This window comes from Rhipicephalus sanguineus, chromosome 1, assembly GCF_013339695.2.
Source record: "Rhipicephalus sanguineus isolate Rsan-2018 chromosome 1, BIME_Rsan_1.4, whole genome shotgun sequence".
Classification (NCBI taxonomy): Eukaryota; Metazoa; Arthropoda; class Arachnida; order Ixodida; family Ixodidae; genus Rhipicephalus; species Rhipicephalus sanguineus.
The window spans coordinates 257,564,950-257,584,274 of NC_051176.1; the positions used below are offsets into that span (position 1 = coordinate 257,564,950).

At 45.8% G+C, this 19,325-nt stretch overlaps 2 protein-coding genes across 3 annotated transcripts in view; one reads left to right on the forward strand and one right to left on the reverse strand.

Annotated features, from left to right (window-relative positions):
- Positions 1–6,100, forward strand: part of LOC119378656 (E3 ubiquitin-protein ligase RNF31) — a 46,607-nt gene extending 40,507 nt beyond the window's left edge. For both annotated transcript variants that reach the window (XM_037647723.2, XM_037647729.2), the window contains 4 exons: positions 423–533; positions 1,535–1,662; positions 2,668–2,836; positions 5,947–6,100. In XM_037647723.2, the coding sequence (XP_037503651.1) occupies positions 423–533; positions 1,535–1,662; positions 2,668–2,836; positions 5,947–5,979 (441 nt within the window). In that variant the 3' untranslated portion in view covers positions 5,980–6,100. The remainder of the gene's footprint in view (positions 1–422; positions 534–1,534; positions 1,663–2,667; positions 2,837–5,946) is intronic.
- A 10,415-nt stretch (positions 6,101–16,515) lies between these two features.
- The window catches only part of LOC119382488 (lutropin-choriogonadotropic hormone receptor-like), a 242,594-nt gene continuing 239,784 nt past the window's right edge, over positions 16,516–19,325 (reverse strand). Inside the window, exon 13 of the mRNA XM_049411513.1 lies at positions 16,516–18,422. Within this exon, the coding sequence (XP_049267470.1) occupies positions 17,563–18,422 (860 nt within the window). The 3' untranslated portion in view covers positions 16,516–17,562. The remainder of the gene's footprint in view (positions 18,423–19,325) is intronic.

Sequence of the window (19,325 nt, forward strand, 5' to 3'; positions counted from 1 at the left end):
GCATCACTCGTCCCCGACGCTGACGGGGAAATTTCGCGTTTCATCACACATTTAAGTATTTCGCCTTAAAGTTGTTTCCCCTCATTCTATGCACCTTGTACTATGCACGCTGTGTGGCGGGCGCATTCATCTTCGGGGCCTAACTTCGGTCGTTCGCCATTGTCTTTGGCATTGCGCTAGAATCTCTGCTATTGTTTTTGCCTTACCCACCTTGGTGTGATTGTACCCTCACCAATCGTCACACTTCCTACTGTACTAAAAGTAAACAAATTTGTGCATGGGCGACTAAGACATTTCTGCATTCTCCTGTGCGCCTGACCTATGTTCTGTTGCTTTTAGTCCGAAATATATGAACTTCGTCTAACTTTTCTTGTTTATTCACAAATTGTTCTTTATCACTGACGGCATTTCTTCTTCGACAGGCGTGCGGCAGCGAAGCCTGTAAGAACAAGGGCATGCACGGTCACCATCCCAGAAATTGTTTCTTCTACACCAGAGATTATGCATGCGAAGATCTTATAACGCTTCTCAAGGTATTCTCGCAAATAATTCTTGTAAATATGTCCGAATCGAGATACGTTGAGGTGACTATAAGAAATTATGCGAATTCATTTGATCTTAGAACGCAAAATGAATGACACATTACTTGTTACACTATGCTGTCCGAGTTATAGCTTCAACTAACAATGCACAACTGCTATGTGGACAACAGCCTGCGTTAACATCACTAACCTTGCCCAATTAATCAATTCCACTTGAGCTTGTTTGAAGTCGCCAGTGTACGGCTGTTGGGGCAAGTCGTTCGCCGGATCGTAACACGTTTCCTACCTTATAGGGACACTAAAGTGAAACGATAAAAAAAACCCTGCATGTTATTCTTTATGAGCTCCATTGCCCTGAATATCGCGATAATCGGTTCACGAGTGGAAGAGAAAGTTGCGTCAAGGTTTCATTCTTAAAATTCGCGCCGAAAACACAGCACGTGAATGTCGGCAAGCGTCACGAATTTTAAATTCTCCCTTCGTGTTTTGTCCTCATTGTCTCAACAAAATTTTCTCGAACTTGTCATGTTAGGCCTTTGGCCTCAGGAGAATACAATGTAATGTATTTTACTGAAAAACCATTATGTAGGTCCAGCAGATGAAGTCGATCTATGTGACGACATGGCGAGTTGTTGAGGCAACTTCAAGGCTGCGTCGTCACTTACATTTTTCTTTTCGCGCGTTTTTTTCTAGCTTACCATGCGTCTTTCTGTGGCACGAGCGGTGCTCTTACAGTGCGGAAGTGGGATTTAATAATACGAGAGAAATAATCTTTTTTTATTTATTGTCCCTTTAAGCATGCACTTTTCGGTTTTAAAGGGAAAACGCCAGACCCTATTTACAGGCAGTGGTATCATTAACGTTGACAAAAGCTGCGTAATGTTATTACGCTTGACTGTCTGGCATGTTCAGTACCTAGTAGATTTGGATGTATAAAAAAGCACCTGCGTTGGATTTGCGTTACTAAACAGCATGGCGCTGGTTATTTTCAGGACGCGAGTGTTGCTGTCGATGAAACGGCCCCGCAAGTTGCGACGGCCACATGTACTGTTGGTGTCACCAGTGACGACTATCTTGACTCACCGTGTGGACTCCCAGTATTGAAAGCCGAGAAGTGCGAGTATGTATTGCTATGTTAATTTTTGTTTGGTTTTGCGCGCATTGTTTGGTTTCGCCCGGTTGCCGCTAAAAAAAGTGTGCTATTTTGAGAGATGCGCTCGGAATACAGTCAAACCCGCATATGTCGAACTCAAAAAAAAAAAAGGAAAAGGAAAAAAAAACGGGGAATTAGTTCGATTTATCGTATAATTCGATGTAAAACTTCTAATAAATTTACCATGTTTCCGGTGCGCAAGCTGGCTTCGCGGCACGGATTTACGATAATGCAAGGAAGGCGGCTTCTCGGAAATATGTTCGGTCTTTTTTTTCTATTTTTTATTTTTCGGTGGATTGTAGTTGAGGGCGCGGGTTATACGCTAAAAAATACGGTAATACTCTCTAAATACATTCACCGGGGGCACTTATCGGCGCCGAAAATAGTCTCCGATCGTCTTTTGTCTGTTCGCGAAGCGAACGGCTACAGCGCGCGGCGGGCTGTTAGGCGCGACGACGAGGAATCTTGGGAGGAAACGCGATGGCAAGCGGTAGTTTCTACTCGCTCCGCGAGACGCCCTCCTAATCAGGCCGCCCGCGCTCCCAAAGGCATGCGGGAAAGTCCCCCTTCCGTGAGGAACAACCAGCTTCTTGGGGCGTTTCGCGCTGTCTGATTTTCGATGTATGAAGTGTTCCGGCTAATTTTGTTCGATGTAGCCGTAGATTTTCCTACGTATTGACGTTAAAAAACCACCAGAAACCACAGACTGAACGGCTGTCTACCAGATGCAGTTACGACGTGTCACAAACACTCTCACCCTCACCGCCAGCAGCCACGCGCTTTGAGAATCGCGTTTCAGTCGCCGAGCACTGTACATATATATAAAGAAATTTAGCCCATGGATATAAGTTTACATAATGTTCATTCTGCCAGAGCTTTCCCATAACATTAGGCGACGTGTCGTAATGCCTTTCGTAGACGTGAATCGTGCCTCGTCACTTCATTCTGTACTTGCCTCGTTTTTCTCGACAGGAAGCATTACAAGGAGATTCTGTGCGACTTGATTTACCGCCATCGTGTGGACGTTCTGAACGTTTTCAACCAAGACAAGCTCGAAAATGAACTTCGGAAACACAACAAAGACATACCGCCGCTTTCCTCGGAATTAAGCCAGGAAGAAAGATTAATTCGCCTCCGCGAGGTAAGTCGCCCGACCATAGGCCGGCAAACTCACTCATGAGTCGACTCACTCAGACTGAGATCGAGCCACGAGTCTGAGTCTGAGTGTGTCCGGGTGAGTAATATTTTGGGGAGTGTGAGTCCGAGGGAGTACGGTTGAGAAACATTTTGGCGAGTCATAGTCCGATTGAGCCCTCAGGGCAAAATATATTTCGTGAGTGAGTCTGAGTGAGCTCCGCATTTTATTGCCGACCATGCGCCCGACCGACAGTGATGACGCAAGGAAGAGTTCGCATTTGTGACTCTGATGACTTGTGTGAAACTTGGCTCTGAATTTTATGCTGCTGTCTGTCTTGTTTTACTTTTATTCTAAATGAGTGAATGACTTTCGTCGGTCATTACCATAATTACCACTACCATAAATTAAAAAAAAACGAAAGTTGCCGACAAACTTTACCTGCGAACATTACGTGTGCAACTGCAAATACAAGATGTGTGCGTTGTGTGCCTTTATTGCACTTTTAAAGAAAGCATGGGACCCGCCCTGGTAGCTTAATGGTAATAATATCCCAGTGGACGGCATGTCTTCTTTTTTGAACGAATGTTTATACCAGCATGCCAGTTGACGGTGCACCGTTGCTTATATAGATGCATTATTTTAGTGGGGCCACGGGATCTGCGTCAGCACTGCTTTTGGGTGGGGTAGACGGCGCAGCTTTTCGAAGATATGGTGCTATTTGATAGAACCACCACACATCCGTGTTGACTTTAAGAAAGCGATAGTACAGAAATGCAGTGGTTTACTTGAGCTAAGTTGTGCACGTGCATATAGTGTGGGCTATTGAATGACATTCTTTACGATGACTGCCAACGTGTTGCCCAGGAGGAAGTGGGCGATGAGGTCATCGTTGATTAACGGAGGCAAATGGATTTTTTACGCAAGAAATAAGGGCGGCAGAACTGCGCATGCGCAGTTCTGGCGTGATCTCGGGGAGGCCGGCCAGTAGAGTAGGCATAGCTATCCGAAAGACTTCTCGTTATTCTTGCCATGAACGGAAACTTCGCTGAAGCGAACTAGGACGAGGCTGTAGTCGACACAAGCCTTCAAAGAAAGCGCGATATGGGTTTAACGTGTCGGACACGACGGCGCCATTATTTTGAAGAGGATGTTGCCGTCGTCCTTCTCCTCCAGAAAGCGGCGACACATCGCCCACCGCAAAGGAAACTGATGGCAGTGAACGTTTGCAGCGGACGTGCCTTGTACAGGAAGCTAGGCCTTTGGGTTGTTTTTTCTTTTGCACAAATACGCCGTGTGGCATAATCAGAATGATAAAAATATAAGGGCGTGTTCCCCGTATAAAATCTAGAAGTGGCCGGTGCAAAGGTGCATTGGCGAATTTCAGGTGGGCGGCCGCGGTGTTTGACCCAAGCTTCGTTGGTGGCGAGCGCATTCCGTTGGAAGACCCGGAGAGCTTTTCAGAAGGTGGTCTAGCGTTGCTTTCCTAAGGCCTGCAGGTGCGGCGCTCGTCTATAGTTTCAGTGCGCGCACGTATCTATCGTTTATGTCGTCTCGACGGAGACGTTTAACAAGTAGATATCTTGCATCAAAAGTTATATTTTATTACGCTTTTCAAGGTTTTATACTTGAAAAAAAAATTGACCGCGTATCTGCGTGCTTCGCTGCAAATGTCGTCGAAAGACGATAGTCTTCTGTTGGCCGTACTACGAGTCCTTTTCCTCCTGTATTTTGAATCGCCGCATCTGGCTCATAGCGTCGCATTTTCAACGCAGCCCAAAAACACTAGCATTTTCAGCGCAGCCTAAGAAACACTAGGGTCTTTAGAATTACGTATCTATGTATTTTCTACTAGAACACACCACCTAATTCTTACGTATTGATGTTGCGCCTCAGATATGCGTAAGATTTGCTTTTCGATCGACAATGTTCACAAGTATGAACCCCGCTACCAGTTCAAGATGGCTGGGCGTTCAGCAAGTGGTTAAACTTTGGCCGAGTAGCTGAATCGGGAGACTGACAGACAAACAGAAAGGCAGACAGACCAAAATTTCTGCGTTTATGTTCCCCAAGATAGACTATTGTCTTTAAAATGCGAACGCGACCGTGTCTACATTTTGAAGGCTGTGCGAGCGTGCGCGCCTTGTCCTTCTCAATGTAAAGCCGGATTTTCTGACTACGCAGCTGCGCACGTACTCAAACGCCGGGGGACCCCAAAGCTTGAAAACCCTGATCTAAAAATACAAGGGGTGTTCAAATGAAAAAGGTACGAAATGACACTGTGGGTATAAATGAAAGCTATTCAGAGTATACATCATAGGCCTGAGCAGAACAATCCCATTGATAAACGAGCCGAATAATTTTTTTGTTCTTAGAATTTCTTTGACCGTGACGAGACCCAGTCCTTCAATGACCTTGTGTTTGTCGTCCAAGTTGAAGCGCTTGCCTTTCAGATGTTTTTTCAGATTTTTTTTGGACGTTTTTTTCACCGCCAACATTCGCAATGTGGCACGCCGATCACTTCTCACTAGCTCGTCCACCTTGTCGATGAGATCGGCCGTGATGACTGTGTTTGCCAGGCCTGCAGTCTCGGGTCATCAACCAAACTCTCACGGCCTGCACGGACACGGGAACTCTATTTTCTCACGGACTTGTCGGACACGCAGTCTTCCTCGTATACGGTCCCCATCCAGCGATGACTGGTGGCCGGTTTAACCCTTCCCGCTGTTAGAAATCGGATAACGCCTCGCTGCTCCTCAATCGCCGAATTTTTCAATGTGAACGCCATACTGTCCTCACGCGCACTGCCGCGTCAATTGGACGGCGCTCTTTATAAGAGCCTCTGCTGTCTCCTGCGCATGCGGGCGACCCCGCATGCTCCGATTCACGACGGAGACTCCAATCGCATTCCTAGATTTATCGCTACGTTCTCCCATAGCGGCATAGGCATCATGTTAACGGTTACGTTGTTACAACGTTCCGCACCTGTTCATTTGAACACCCCTCGTACTATATATTAGAGAATGCATAAGACTTTCTTGTACTGCCGCTTACAGTGAGTATGAAAACTTGAAGACAGCGATACGAACTCTTTTCAACTCTGCTTTTTGTTTCAGGTCGTCGCCCAGGCTGTCCCACTTCCGTCATAAGCCGACGGAGAGCGAGCAAGCACGAGTAAAGTTCTTCAAATTGCGATTGAATTGGAATGTGTGATATGCGGTGTGCTGTGCTTTTCAATGAAATTGAATAAAATATGTATGTTATGTTGGATGTTGCTGCACCCAGAATATGAGATTTTTAACGCGATAGTGTTAAAGAGCCCGTGTCGCAGAAAATGCGGCGTCGGCGTTTGAGGCGTTGACCGTTCGTGAAAAATCCCTATGGATGCAAAAATATGAAGTCAGGATTCGAGCCTTAAAGGGACCCAACCTGGGCCACAGATACCATTAGCTGCAGGTGTGCGTCGCTTCCACCTGGTTGGGTATTCTGTGCTCTCAGCCATGCATGGCTCTGTTGATAGCGCAGTTGTTTCAAGAGTATGTTTGTCAGTCGTTAACGACTCGCATACTCTAGCACTACCGTGTTCTTTAACTCTAACTCTCTCGCGTTCCACTCTCATAGGCGAAGCTTAAGCGTCTTCGCTTTTTTTTCCCTCTCTGATAAAGTACTTGCAGATACACACACAGCATTCACTGTTTCGCTCGCAAATCGCATACTTTATTGCAAGTGTTCTGATTACACATACTTTATTTGGAAATGACAAGGAACTACAGGAAAAAAAGAGGAAAAAATAAACAGTGAACCTGTCCATGCAGCCATTCGCGATGTTTGAGAAGGATTGTTCTTACTTGGCAAATGAAAACTCTGAAACTAGTAATTTTGCTGTGGAAGCGTACGGTTGGTGTCAAAAGTTCGCAGGGCGTGGACTTCGCGAAAATGCCGAATTTCAGCGAAATTTAGCACGCTGCCAGTAAAATAGCATAACTCTATGTTGCTTGCGTACCCTATAGTGCAGTTGGAAAGAATTAACTCAAAGCTAGGCGTGCCAAAGTTCGGAAAACATGTAGCAACTTCTTTCGAATTCCGTGCCCCGTAAACATGTGACGGCGACAGAATCCACATATTGCCGTAATTCACTTGTATTATTAGTCGCACATCGCGCGTGGAACCAAGGACACTTTCAACGATTCTGCACACGTAATTTTCAGCAAAAGAAAGTACTTGAAGAACTCTTTATTTTGTCAGTTTTTACAGGAATAACAATGTCCTCCCACGAGTTCCGGCTCTTGGGAAGAGGCATTTTGAAATCGCGTCCGATGTCCCGGCGCTCGCGCATCGTAATTTTAAGAGCACCAAAAGAGTTTCCGGCACCTGAATATTCGAAGGCTGAACAGGAATGGTTCAAAGGGAACCTGAGCAGCACCCGATGTATGGGCACTACTCAAGTGAGGCGTCATGCGCCGTGCACAGGCTCGGGAATAGCGGTTGTATGATGCAAGCTACCGTACTCTGGCTCAGCAGCTGCGCACGCTTGAGCCCGATGGCAGCCGCAAGGTCGGCGACTGTTCAGTTTGCTCGTTCATATAGTACAACAAAAATACACTGTGCACAAAACTCTCTCTCTGTCTTTATCATGGCGGAAATTAACATATTCCACCTCACCAATTCCGTGCAGTCGGGTGGAAACGTAGACGATGACATGCACGTCGGCCGCTGAGCGTTGCAGGAGCCTGTAACGTTGTGATGTTCTTATGACGGGGACATCGCAACGTGCGTGTCATGAGGTTTCTTAATGGGATTCCTCCACAAGCACTTCTGCAAACTGCGTACTAACGGGGAAGAAGCGAAGCAGGGGAATGACGCCGAGGCTTGGCGATATTTTTTCCTCCCGTGGTTGAGCATTCAGCACCTTTATACACAGTGCACCACTGCATGGAATTTACGAGGCGCAGTCGATTAGGAGTATAGTACAGGCGCTCTTTAAATGTACGCACGCAGCAAAAATATACAGGCTTTTATATACAGGATATATGTTATGATATGACTGACACAAAATATCAATACACGAAAAAATATGCTGCATCAGGGCAAATGATTATGAGCGTAAAGCCACAGGAAACATTCCACAGAAGCTGAACAGAGCTCGCTCGGTTTTCATTTTGAAGCCAGCAGTCTCGCAAATCAAAGCAGTGGTATCTACAAAATATCTGAAAAAAAAATCCGCCGCAATTCGGATAAAGAGTAGGCGTGTGTTTCTAAATCTTCACTATAAACAGATATTGTCGTGAATAATAATCAGCTTCCACGTTCAACACGTTACTATGAAATAATGAACGAAGCAGATACGCCAGTTTCGTATCCACATTAAGACATATTGGCACTAGAGCACACCAGCTTTGTCACTCACCGAACTCGTCGTCTAAGCAATGTGCAGTAGTCCTCTATTAATTCAGTTTTTCAGTTTGACCTATTCGCCGATTTAATTAGATCGTACTCGCAACTCTCGGTAAGTATAAATAAATTTCCTTGTGTCTGCCTTTTAGTTTTACCGCTAAAATTGGCCACCTTTTTAACGCAATAGGTTAAAGAGTTAGTATCGCAGAAACTCCGGTGTGTGCGTCGGCGTCGTTGGTTGCGAGCGAAAAATCTGATTGAAATGAAATACATAATAAAAATCTGAAAATCTGCGGTTCGAGTGAGAACTAAACCAGGCCTTTTGCGTGCAAGCAGGCGGTCTACCACGGAGCCACGCCATTGCTTCGGCATAAAAAACATTACGTGAATGTCTTGTAGTGGGAGGAGTGTCCTTAATGCTTGCAATAGTGCGTGGCAGAAACGTAGAATCGCGTCATGCGTCAAAGCATGTGAATTGCGCAGAGTGGGTGTTTTAAAGGTCCACCCATTGCAAAGCGCTCAGGGTATAGTTAATCACCAACAGCTGCAAAAGCATCAACAAAGTGAGCAGTTGCGTAGGTTTGCGTGTTGCTTCACGCACGCGTAGTGGGCCCTTCGCTGATTCGCAAAAGGAAGAATTATGGCGTAGTGGGCACTCGCAACTGCACTTGCAGTCGGCGTTCTAGGATTGTTTGAAACGGCCAATGTTACACGCGCAGACGTTCGTTTCTTTGCGGTACAGTTGAGGCGCCCACCGAGAACCGAAGCCAGGCTAGCAAGTGAGAAGGCGGTGCGCACGGGGCCCGATTGCGCTATCGCGTTCTATCTCTTGAAGGCGAAACTCAAGCGTCCTCCAAGTTTTTCATGTCCACGAGCCCCACCAATTTCGTTTCATTCAGGGAATCAAAGGGGAACAGGGAGAGCCTACACGCGAAGAAAATTAGGAGGCACGTGCCTTGAAGTTTCCTCTTTTTATACACTCGTGCAACGCAATTGCGAGTTTAGGAATGAACCACACGGGTAATTTCGTGAACACGTGCCCCGTGCTCCTTACGTCGCATACTCTCTCAAGAACTGTTTTAGATTGCTCCCGGTTTGCCACATAAAGACTTTCTTTTGGACAGTCGCGCCTACCATGACTCTCTTAAAATAATAGAATGATCTCCACAAGAGAGTTACTGCGTTTATATTAACGACAGTTATACACACAGTAAATATATGTGGCAAGTCGGGACTCATTAAAAGGAATAACAGATAATCTTTTTTTTTTCTAGAGTGTAAGGTGGCTATTTCCTCGGAGTTAATGTGGCTCCTGATTACCTATTTATTCTTTAATCAATTTTAGCGCTGGCAGCATAAATTATGTACATTGGCAACTTGAATGAACACTCGAGTCTTTGTTGAAACTTCTGCACGTGCAGTTGACAGCTGGAGTATCGTGTGGAAAAAAAGAAAAGATCTGTCGTTTCGTAAGCGCAGTAATTACTGAGGATGTAAAGTTCTACCTGACTAATAACCGTTAGGATGTTTACATCAAGGTTGATATGATTTGTTACGAAAGCAACGAGGTCGACACAAGCAGCATGAGTGGTTCGTGCGTCGCCATTAAGTGTTCGTCTACCTCGCGGCCATCTGCGATGCGAGCGCTCGGCATTTTATTCGGCTGCACAAGTCGTCGAGTAGGAATCGGAAATTACGTGACCTCGCTTTCACTGTCTCAATTCGTACGTGTGTCTCACGGAGTTAGCGCGGGTAAGCCGCCACACGTTCCCTAGCTCGTGAAACCAGGGTTGCTACTTGCATGAAACGACACGCGAAATACAGTATATATTTTTGTCCTGTTGTACGCCTGAAATGTTTTGTTTTGCGCTTCACATTTCTTTTTTACCTTGCTATGCTGCCCAAACGCAATTTTCGAAATGTTACAGCGAATTAAAATTGGAGCCCTTGTAATCTTGTTAAGTGTCCTGTTTCCTGAGATGTTTTTTTGCACTTCACATTGTCTTACTCTGCTGTGCTTCTTAAATTCCAGTTTGGATAACTACCGCAAATTAAGATATGAGCTCTTGTAACCTTGTAAAGTGTTCAATTCGAAAGGGACATTTTGCAATATACTTCTCCATATCATTTCTTAAGAATGCATTGAAACGTGGCGTAAGCACTGCTCACAAATCAAACCCTGAATAGAAGCGAAGTTATGCGCATGATTTAGTCGTCGCCAGCTCTCGAGGACTTCTATGTATCTCTTTCGCCACCGTATGATATTCGGAGGCGCGTTTATTGCTGTCTGTGCAACACTCCGATAAGCCGGCGGTATCGTGCACAAAGAGTCGTACCTGCGAAATTAACAACTGAAGCTTTGAAAATTGAGAGTCTCGGCGCTGACTGTGTAAGCACTCAACCTCTCTCTGTAGATCCGGCATACCTTTCGTGTATGTCGTAATTATTTGCGAAGCTCCCATCCCTTTAATTGGGACCCGATGTGTTGTGTCAGTGAACACGAGATGAGCCTCACCAAATAGGGGATAGTCCACTTGAAGTTTGCAGTGACTTAGTATAGGTAATAAGTAGCGTCAGGCAGAATTTTCGTCGAGGATTGACGCAAACGTCTAACGTACCTAAGGGGCGATGCTCTTCAGAGAATAACCTTTCCTGAATACATAGCTGTCGTGATAAAATTCACGCAGAACATGAAACTTTATCTGTTGTATTTCAATATTATTTAGTTTGATGATGTATTGCCATGTCATTTAGTACCCACTGGAAGTGAAAGAAAAATGTTTGGAAAAAAATCTCACAAACAAATGACAAATAAGTTCAAAATTAGTCGTCATTTATGCTTTTTAGCTAAAAAATGTTAATCTCGAATGCCATTATTGAGGACATTGTTAAGGCTTACCTGTTTTGAAAATGACTAATATTGCTGTATTACAAGTTGAACTATACATTTGGCTTTTACAGGACGGAGTGCACGCAAAATATGACTAATAATGAGTCACATTAAACATAATACTCTTTGTGCACGAGCCATAAAATAGCCTAAGAGAATAGGGCAACTGAAAATTCCTATTATACGTGATCGTTTGCTCAAAATTTGGGCTAAATGCAGGCCAACTTTTTCCAGAATAAGTGCAAGACTTTACAATTTTCCAGCGGCGGTAAGTTGTATTCTTAGAACCTATTCTTTTTGCACTGCGACGACATGATATTTATAGCTACATCTGTCTGTTTTCCCAGACATTCTTTTGATTGTTCGCTGGTCTAATTATAGTCGTTCAGAGCGGTCAACTCCCGAGTTGGAAAGACGCCAAACTTCTGTAGAAACTCTTCAAAAATTTTGTGGCCTCTGTTACGGCATGGCTCCAGAAGTGCCCGAAACCTGAACACTGTGTGAATGAGTTCGTTGGCTCAAAACAACCAAATGGTATCGACAGACTCTGCTGCCTTTCAGGTTTTGCCGCAAACACTGCTAGGCAACAGCTTTTCTTCTGTCAGTTTGTTATATGTCATCGTCGGCTTTGAGAATTTTGATAATGACCTCGTGGCGGCGGAGCTTGCTTCTGATTGCGCAAAAAAAAAAAAATTCTCCCCCCAGAAGCAAAACTTCTGATGGTGAGCATAATCAGTATAGCGTGAATAGAAAAAAAAAACGAAGTTCTTACAGATAATATGCCGCAATAAATATGAGCTTTCACATTCTTGTTGCATAAATATCTTGATTTTTCGCATATGAAGTAGAATGACGAAGCGTAATTTTTTGCAACTAAAATAATAAAAACAATTTAAAAGGACAACGCAGCTGTTGGGCTGACATTTCTCTTGAAATGTAATTTCGGTGGTAAAATCGGCGATCTGTAAGAAAACCATTGCTCCCAAAAGGTAGGCCTCCTGATGCGCAGAGGGAAGTCAAGGCGAACGAAATGAGTAAAGCCGAGTGGGTGTGCGCGGTAATTACTCTTGCTTCCCGCCCACCGTTCAAGTAGTAGCAATTTCCCTTGAGAAAGCCTGCACGGCTGTCTATCTCGAGATTCATTTCTTTCATGTACCTTCTGAGCATCCAAGAGGAAGAACTCTGCATAATTGAACCTTCAGAATTCTTTTTCAGGTGTGTCTGTGAAATGTTTTTATTTTGTCGCTTTAATGTGTTTATGTTTGCCAAGTACGCAGTTAAGGCGCTCCACTTTTGATAAAGAGGCAACAAACCAGGTCCCCATCTTTGGCGCGGCGAGCGGCGAAATGAAAGAACGAGCGTGTTTGTGGGTCCCTTAGAAACTCCGCTTTGCTAGAAAACCGGGAATGAGGAGGTCTTTTGTGCCCGCACAGAGCATTGTGTTACAATTCAGCGCAACTCCACAGGCTGTGCAAAGAAGTAAAAGTGGTCCTCTATTAGGTGACCTTCTTGTTAGCGTAGTGATTCGTTTGTCAAAAATGTCGCGCGCGTGCGTTTCGCAGGGACGGATGCCTGGCGCACTAAACTATTTCGCCGAGGTCCAAGACCGATCTGCCCGTTTTCGTTTTAACGGATACCATAATTTGCCCTTCGCAACTGCTCTCTCCTTTGCCATGTTTACCTTGAGATATAAGATTTCAGTAGCCCACCTTTGAGGACATAGTTTCTACTTGTCCTAATTTTGGAGCCCATCTTTACGCTTATAAAAGCTCGGCATCGCTAACAAAATATATCTGACGTGTTGTGCTCGGGCCCTGCTTCGACGTTATAGTTTTGTGCCTCACTGTTTTACACGTAGTGAGTCTCAGACTACCTCTTCTGGAACTGGCAGCGTAGAGTGGAAGCTATTAATGCAGGGAAAAAAAGCGCAATGCGGTTAATGCGGCAGGTGTGGTGATCAGTGCCATTGAACTCAGTTTCCATGTGACACACAAAAGAGCGTGTTTTTGCCCTTGTTTGTTTATGTACTCCTAAAAAGTGCAACAGAATGGTTTTACTATAAAGCTCATTTAAGAATTCAGTCCGAATGTATATTCTTTTGCGCATGCACCATTGCAGACGACTTCTACGACACGGGCGTCACAGAATGAGAAACTTGGTGCGCTGTGCAGGTCCATGTGTTGAAAACCGTACTAATCCTGCTGTATTAGAAGCTTAGTATGCTGTGGATATTAGTACCATAGTAACGCAGAGAATATGTTCACGGCTGAGTTCGCAAGTTTCACAGCAGCAGCAGCAAAAAAAAAAAGAAACATTGAAAAAAAAAAGAGTAGCTTCTTCGCACACTGCATATTCTCGATAACGTGTGTTTTTTTTTCTTTTACAAGCGAACAAGCACACACTGGGCACAGAAAAAAAATTTTTCGGAACAACGCTTTTTTTGTTGTACTATTTGCAAGTGCTTTGACAAAAAATGTATATCATATTAATCCTAGTTTAACCAGTTTAACGTGGCCTTACAACATCACCATCACCGCCCCGTGCTGCTCACAAATACTTGAGTATATACAGTACGGCGTACAGTACACTTCAACGGAAACATCGTAGGCAATAACCATCGGACCACACGGGGCACAACAGAATCACTTTAGTCTCAGTGGCCTACAGGGGCCGGACTGAAATGTGTGACGTCGGGTGCTGGCACAGCGTTTCTGCGCATGGACACGCGGTAACGACTTGTGCACGGGATGCACGCCGGCGCCTTTTCTTTCATTCGTTAGATTCGCGCGGACAGCGTCTCCCAGCCAAGGCCGCCATTTGGCGCATGCGTCGCTGCGGCGCAATGTACTGTAATGATGGCCATACGGGCGTAGCGTGCCTCGATGCCTAGTGGCCAGGCGGATTATAACGTGTGCCCGCGGCTTGCTTTGACGAGAATATCAAAGCGAACGTACGATAAGCCTTCCCCCAGCTATGTACACGGTTTCGCGAGCTTAGACGATGACGAAAAAGAGGGGAGGAAAGTATGGGATGGGGGTGCAAACAGCTAAGGGCTAGTACTGGACGAGCTATAGACTCCGGGTAAAAAAAGTAGCGCTTCTATTAACTGTTGGACATTGCGAAGAGCGGGAAAATTTGTAGGAAAAAACAAGAGAGGCAAGGCAGACAGGACAGACACTCAACAGCAACCCCAGATATATTGAGACTTCCTTAAAGAGCACGACACTCTTTCGCCCTTTCTATTAACAACTGACATTTTACATTGACTGTGACGTAGAAGCTGAGTTAATTTTTATGGTGAAGTAAAAAGAAGGCGAATTGGTCGCCATACTTGTGTGACGAGTAGATCTGCCGATTCAGGATGGTGTGAAAATTCGAATGGAAATGAAAATCGCCAGAACGCGCTCTACGTGGTTCACGTACGCATGAATCGAAATTTGTTCTCTGAAAAAAAAAAACGGGCTATCTGCAACACTTGACGGTTCAGCCGAAGCATGCCTGCAAATTAGGACGCTTGATTCATCTTTCTAAGCGAAGCCAACGTTGTACTGGCCACAGACACTAATTCCGGCAACCCAATGCGAAGATGTAGTGTGCATTAGCACAAGTGACGTGCCTGCCGCTACAGTGCAAGAATAGTTCATTATGCTCGTTGAAAACGATGCTTTAGGTTTTCCCGAAGGAATAGAAACATAAGTATGTATTATGTGAAGCCTACACTAGCGTATGGAATGCCTCAACGTTGAAGTGTCTCGATTGCCTTAGCGTCTCGCGTCAGCCTACACCGAACACCCTACACTTCTGTGTGTGACCCAAGGGATATATCTTCCTTCAAAGTAAGAACAGGAAGCAAGAAAAAATAAAATAAAAGAAACCTAGGCGAAAAGTGTACGAGGAGGTTGGGTGCTTTCTGTTCTTTAGTTCTTGCTTCTCAATCCTCTTGAAAGAATATAAAGAAACGCGCTGCAGGGGAAGTTTAGCAAGATTAACCACTCGAAGAAAGCCATCGTACCAGTGAAATCAATGAACTCGTTTACACACAACATGATTTAACCCATCATCGTCTGTGAGAAATTATAAGCAACTTCGCTGTTAGCTTAAGTCCGGTACGATTCAAGATCGTAGTTTGAAGACTTCCACCTGTGAAAGCTCTCGCTTGTTGGAAGTGTCGGTTGTCAGGGGAAAACGTACGAGGCAACTACCGTCAGTTTTTATTGCTGAACTTGTCCGAAAAGATTCGAAAAGAGTTGTTCGTGCTTTTTCTGCGTGTATACGCGTACAACAATTTGCTAGAGCGACGAAGAATGTAGCGTTTAGACTAGAAGCAAGGAAGAATGTACAGTCGGCCAAATGTATTGCGGAGTGTGTTGCCGTAACCTCAGCCTGAAATTGTACAGGTAACATCCAGGCGTGTTTTATGGTGAAACCGCATAGGAGAGTTCCACAACGGTTTTTGGGAGGCGATGTGGTCGGTCTCCACAAGCCGCAAGTCTACTAAAGCCGCTGCAACGCACACGAATATGCGTCTGATATAATGGACAGTGTGCAAATACTAGATGAGGATATAATGAAACGCTTAAAAGGACTCGGAGCCCACCGCAGTAGCTCGATCAGTGGCTATGACGTTACCAGGTAGTGGGTGTTTGATCCCAGCCATGGAGACCGCATTGCAAGGGGGCGAAACAAACAAACAAACAAACAAACAAACAAACAAACAAACAAACAAACAAACAAACAAACAAACAAACAAACAAACAAACAAACAAACAAATAAATAAATAAATAAATAAATAAATAAATAAATAAATAAATAAATAAAACACGTGCCTTGAGTGCGCGTTGAAGAACCCCAGGTGGTAAAATTTCATATTGAAGTTTGTAATGTGGTATGATTCATAACCAATATCGTGGTTTTGGCTCACAAAACCCCAGAATTTAGTATTTATTTCACTGAGGAGATTCCAGTGTGGTGAAAGATTGGTATTGGATGTAATGAAGCGTTTACAAAGCTTACGGTAAATTTTGGGCAGTGTAGAACCAGAGCCCTAGGAAGGTAGGAGAACTCTCTTATGCAGCTTCGTTGTCCCAAGTATGAGTTGCCCGGTTTGCGTCCATATTGGGAAGTCTTTGTATGTATCGCCTCCCCAGTACGACAGGTCCCAGTGCAAGATGTCTCTACCCCGTTATTGAACGCTGCCCCTCATAGTATGGGCATTCAGCCCGAGTCGGGCACACCACGCTCTAATGCGCGACGTATCAGGTATTCTTAAGTGCTCGACGCAGTAGTGGTGGTATCAGTGGGCACTTGCACAGAAACTAGGTGATTCAGTTTCAGCACTGTCTAGCTGATAGTTGCCCTAGAAACGTGCTCTGCCACAAATACTCGTTAGTGGTCCCTGTATTCACGCCTTTAATGAGAGAAATGTGTGAAAGCAGGCTTCTCCTCACCATGTGACTTATTGTGGAGAAGCATTGACGACGGCGCTCGGAACTGGCGGTGCGACAGATTTCGAGGCGCGCTGCAAGTACCAAACATGGGCCGTCGTCAACATTTAGGTGCGGCTACGGCTGCCAGCAAAATACAGCGAACATGTTCACAAACTGTTCTGGGCGCTAGACTGCTCTCTGAGCGCCTATATATGAAACTGTGAAAGAAGAATCAGCGTTTAGCCATATAGCGTGAACAATTATTACGGCTTGTGACATGCAGTTGTGATCGTGCTTTGTTTTTGACAGACTGTACAGGATGTACTACAACGTGAGTGGAATGTTAGTGCCGAACAATTTCAACTCGTCGCGTTCGTTTGGGTTGCCTGAGCTTATGTCTGAAAATAATTACGCAAATGACATTAGCGGCCTGAATACTAAGACTACGCTGCAAGGAATTCCAAGCGAAGGCTGGCATTTGCGTGTTTGTCGTCTTAAAAGTTTCATGCAGTCGTTTATAAGGCCAAACTAGGTTCAGACTACGTGCTTTACTAGTAGAAGAATGAAGAAAAAAAATAAAAACGCCTACGTCAGTGTAAGTGGTGTTCCGTAGGGCAGTAATGGCAGCCAAAGTCTCGGGCAATCCCGATCCACGAACCCATGTATGTTGACAAACCTCCACTTTAGTTTTTTTGTTTCTCTCGCAGCTGTGAACCATGCGAACCGTGCATTAGTTCGCAACGTGACAGAACAGTCGACAAGGTGTTTTCTTTGCTTCGTTGGCAGATGGCCCGAAGCAAGCAAATAGTCAACCAGCATGCATCGTTTACATCGTTCTGTGCCAAGATCTCGATGAGGCTCTTATTTGCGTGCTTTCCGTAGTGTCGCTGTCGACGCTTGGCTTCTCGAAAAACGAGTCCACCGTGAAACAAGACGGCACCTTGCCGAGAAGTTCTGGTCGGCGGCTGGCGGCCCAGTTGTGACTGCGCGACGAGTGCGCGGGCTCTGCGGTCGGCCGGAGTCAAATGGGAGTGTCCATGTGCTCGCACAACAGGCTCTGGCGTCTCAGAAACTCTTCGTGCAGGCCCAGCTTGGTGAAGTTGTTCTTGATTGGGTGCGGCGAACCCTTCTGTGTGCGGTTGGACAGCTCGGTGGTCTGGCGCGATGTGCTGCTGTTGTCCTTGTTACGCAGAAGGCGGTTGGTGGGCGTCGTATGCCAGGACGATGTGTACTTGAGCATGCGGCGCGTACAAGGGCCCCGCGTGGACAGCAGCGCTGACAGGTCGCGCCGGTACTGTTTGGTCAGGATGGCGTAGAGGAACGGGTTGGCGCACGAGTTGAGGGGGTAGAAGAACACAAGCAGGATCTTGGACTTGGGCACGTCGATAAGCGGGTAGCCGGCCACGGCCGTCAGGCCGAAGAAAGCGATGGGGGCCCAGCAGGCGAAGTCGGTGAATACCAGCATAGCCATGCGCTTGGCCACCGACGTGTCCTTGCTGCCGCAGTGGGAGCGTGGTCGCTGGCCCGATATGGCCAGGTACATTTTTGCGTAGCAGGCGCATATGAGCAGGAAGGCGAAGCCGTTCATCGATAGCAGGGTGAGCAGGTAGAGGAAGTCTGCCACCGTGCTGTTCTCCATGGGCAGGCATATGGACGTTTTGCTGTAGCTGCTGATGCCCACGAGTGGCAGGGAGGCCGCGAGCAGCGCGTAGCCCCAGCCGCACGCCATGATGCGCGCGGCGGTGCGCAGTCGTAACCTCCTGTTCAGGTGAACGGCGTACGTGATGGCGTACCAGCGCTCCAGTGTGATCACCGTGAGCGTGTAGATCGAAAGTTCAGATGCGAACACGGTCAGGAATCCAGCTACTTTGCATCCAGCGCCTGCGTTCAACAAAGCGTACCATGAAAGCCAATAAACACATAGGGCTAGAACACATACGCGTAGAATTACACGAGCGCAACAATTACCGCTTGCAGTAGTTTAGTCAGTGTCCTTGAGAAGAAAATGTCAAGTGCCTAGAGGGGTATATAAGCAGTGAGTAAGTTATTAGGACAGAAATGCAACCACCTTTATTTTTTATTTCTTTTTTAACCAAAAGGGGGGCGTCTTGAAACTGAAAATGCAGACGACAGTATTATTCCCTCGTTTTTTTTCAACGTATTCTTTGCACTGGGGTAGCAGTGCCGCTTTGCGAGCACGAAACAACGGTTCTTGTTCTATAGCATAGGTTGAATGCAGTTTTTTTTTTCTTATACTGCTCATTGTTTATGTGGCGGTTGTTTATTCTGAGCTGCATTCATGCCAGCGTTCGAAAATGAGAGCTGCTTCTGCATACTGAAACGAGACGCCGAAATGGTCTCGACTTTCCTATGGGGCACCGGCTGAAAAGTGGCTCCGTGCCTGTGATCGTACAGCCAGCAGCAGGGTCGTGCTCAGTGCCTAAAAAGTTTAAAAACTTTACGGTCTTCTGGCTACAAGCAAAAGCTTTTTCCAAAGCTTACTGTTTTGCGGTCTCGAGGGTAGGGATGCACCCGCCATAAAGAAGCGATTACGTTCGGTGCCACGCTGTTACGCCGCTGAATGAATACTGATGACGTGCTGGAGGGGGCGAGCGTTAGCGGAAGAAAAGGCGTGCCGTCAAAATTTGTTTCAGCGAGGGAGCAATATGACGAACGAGACCGGGGTTTGAGCTTGAGAAGTGGAGCGACATTTACCGCCCACATTTGAGCTCGGCTTAGAAAGCGTGGTAGGGGCCGCGTGGCAGCCGCGAGTGCGCGTGCCGT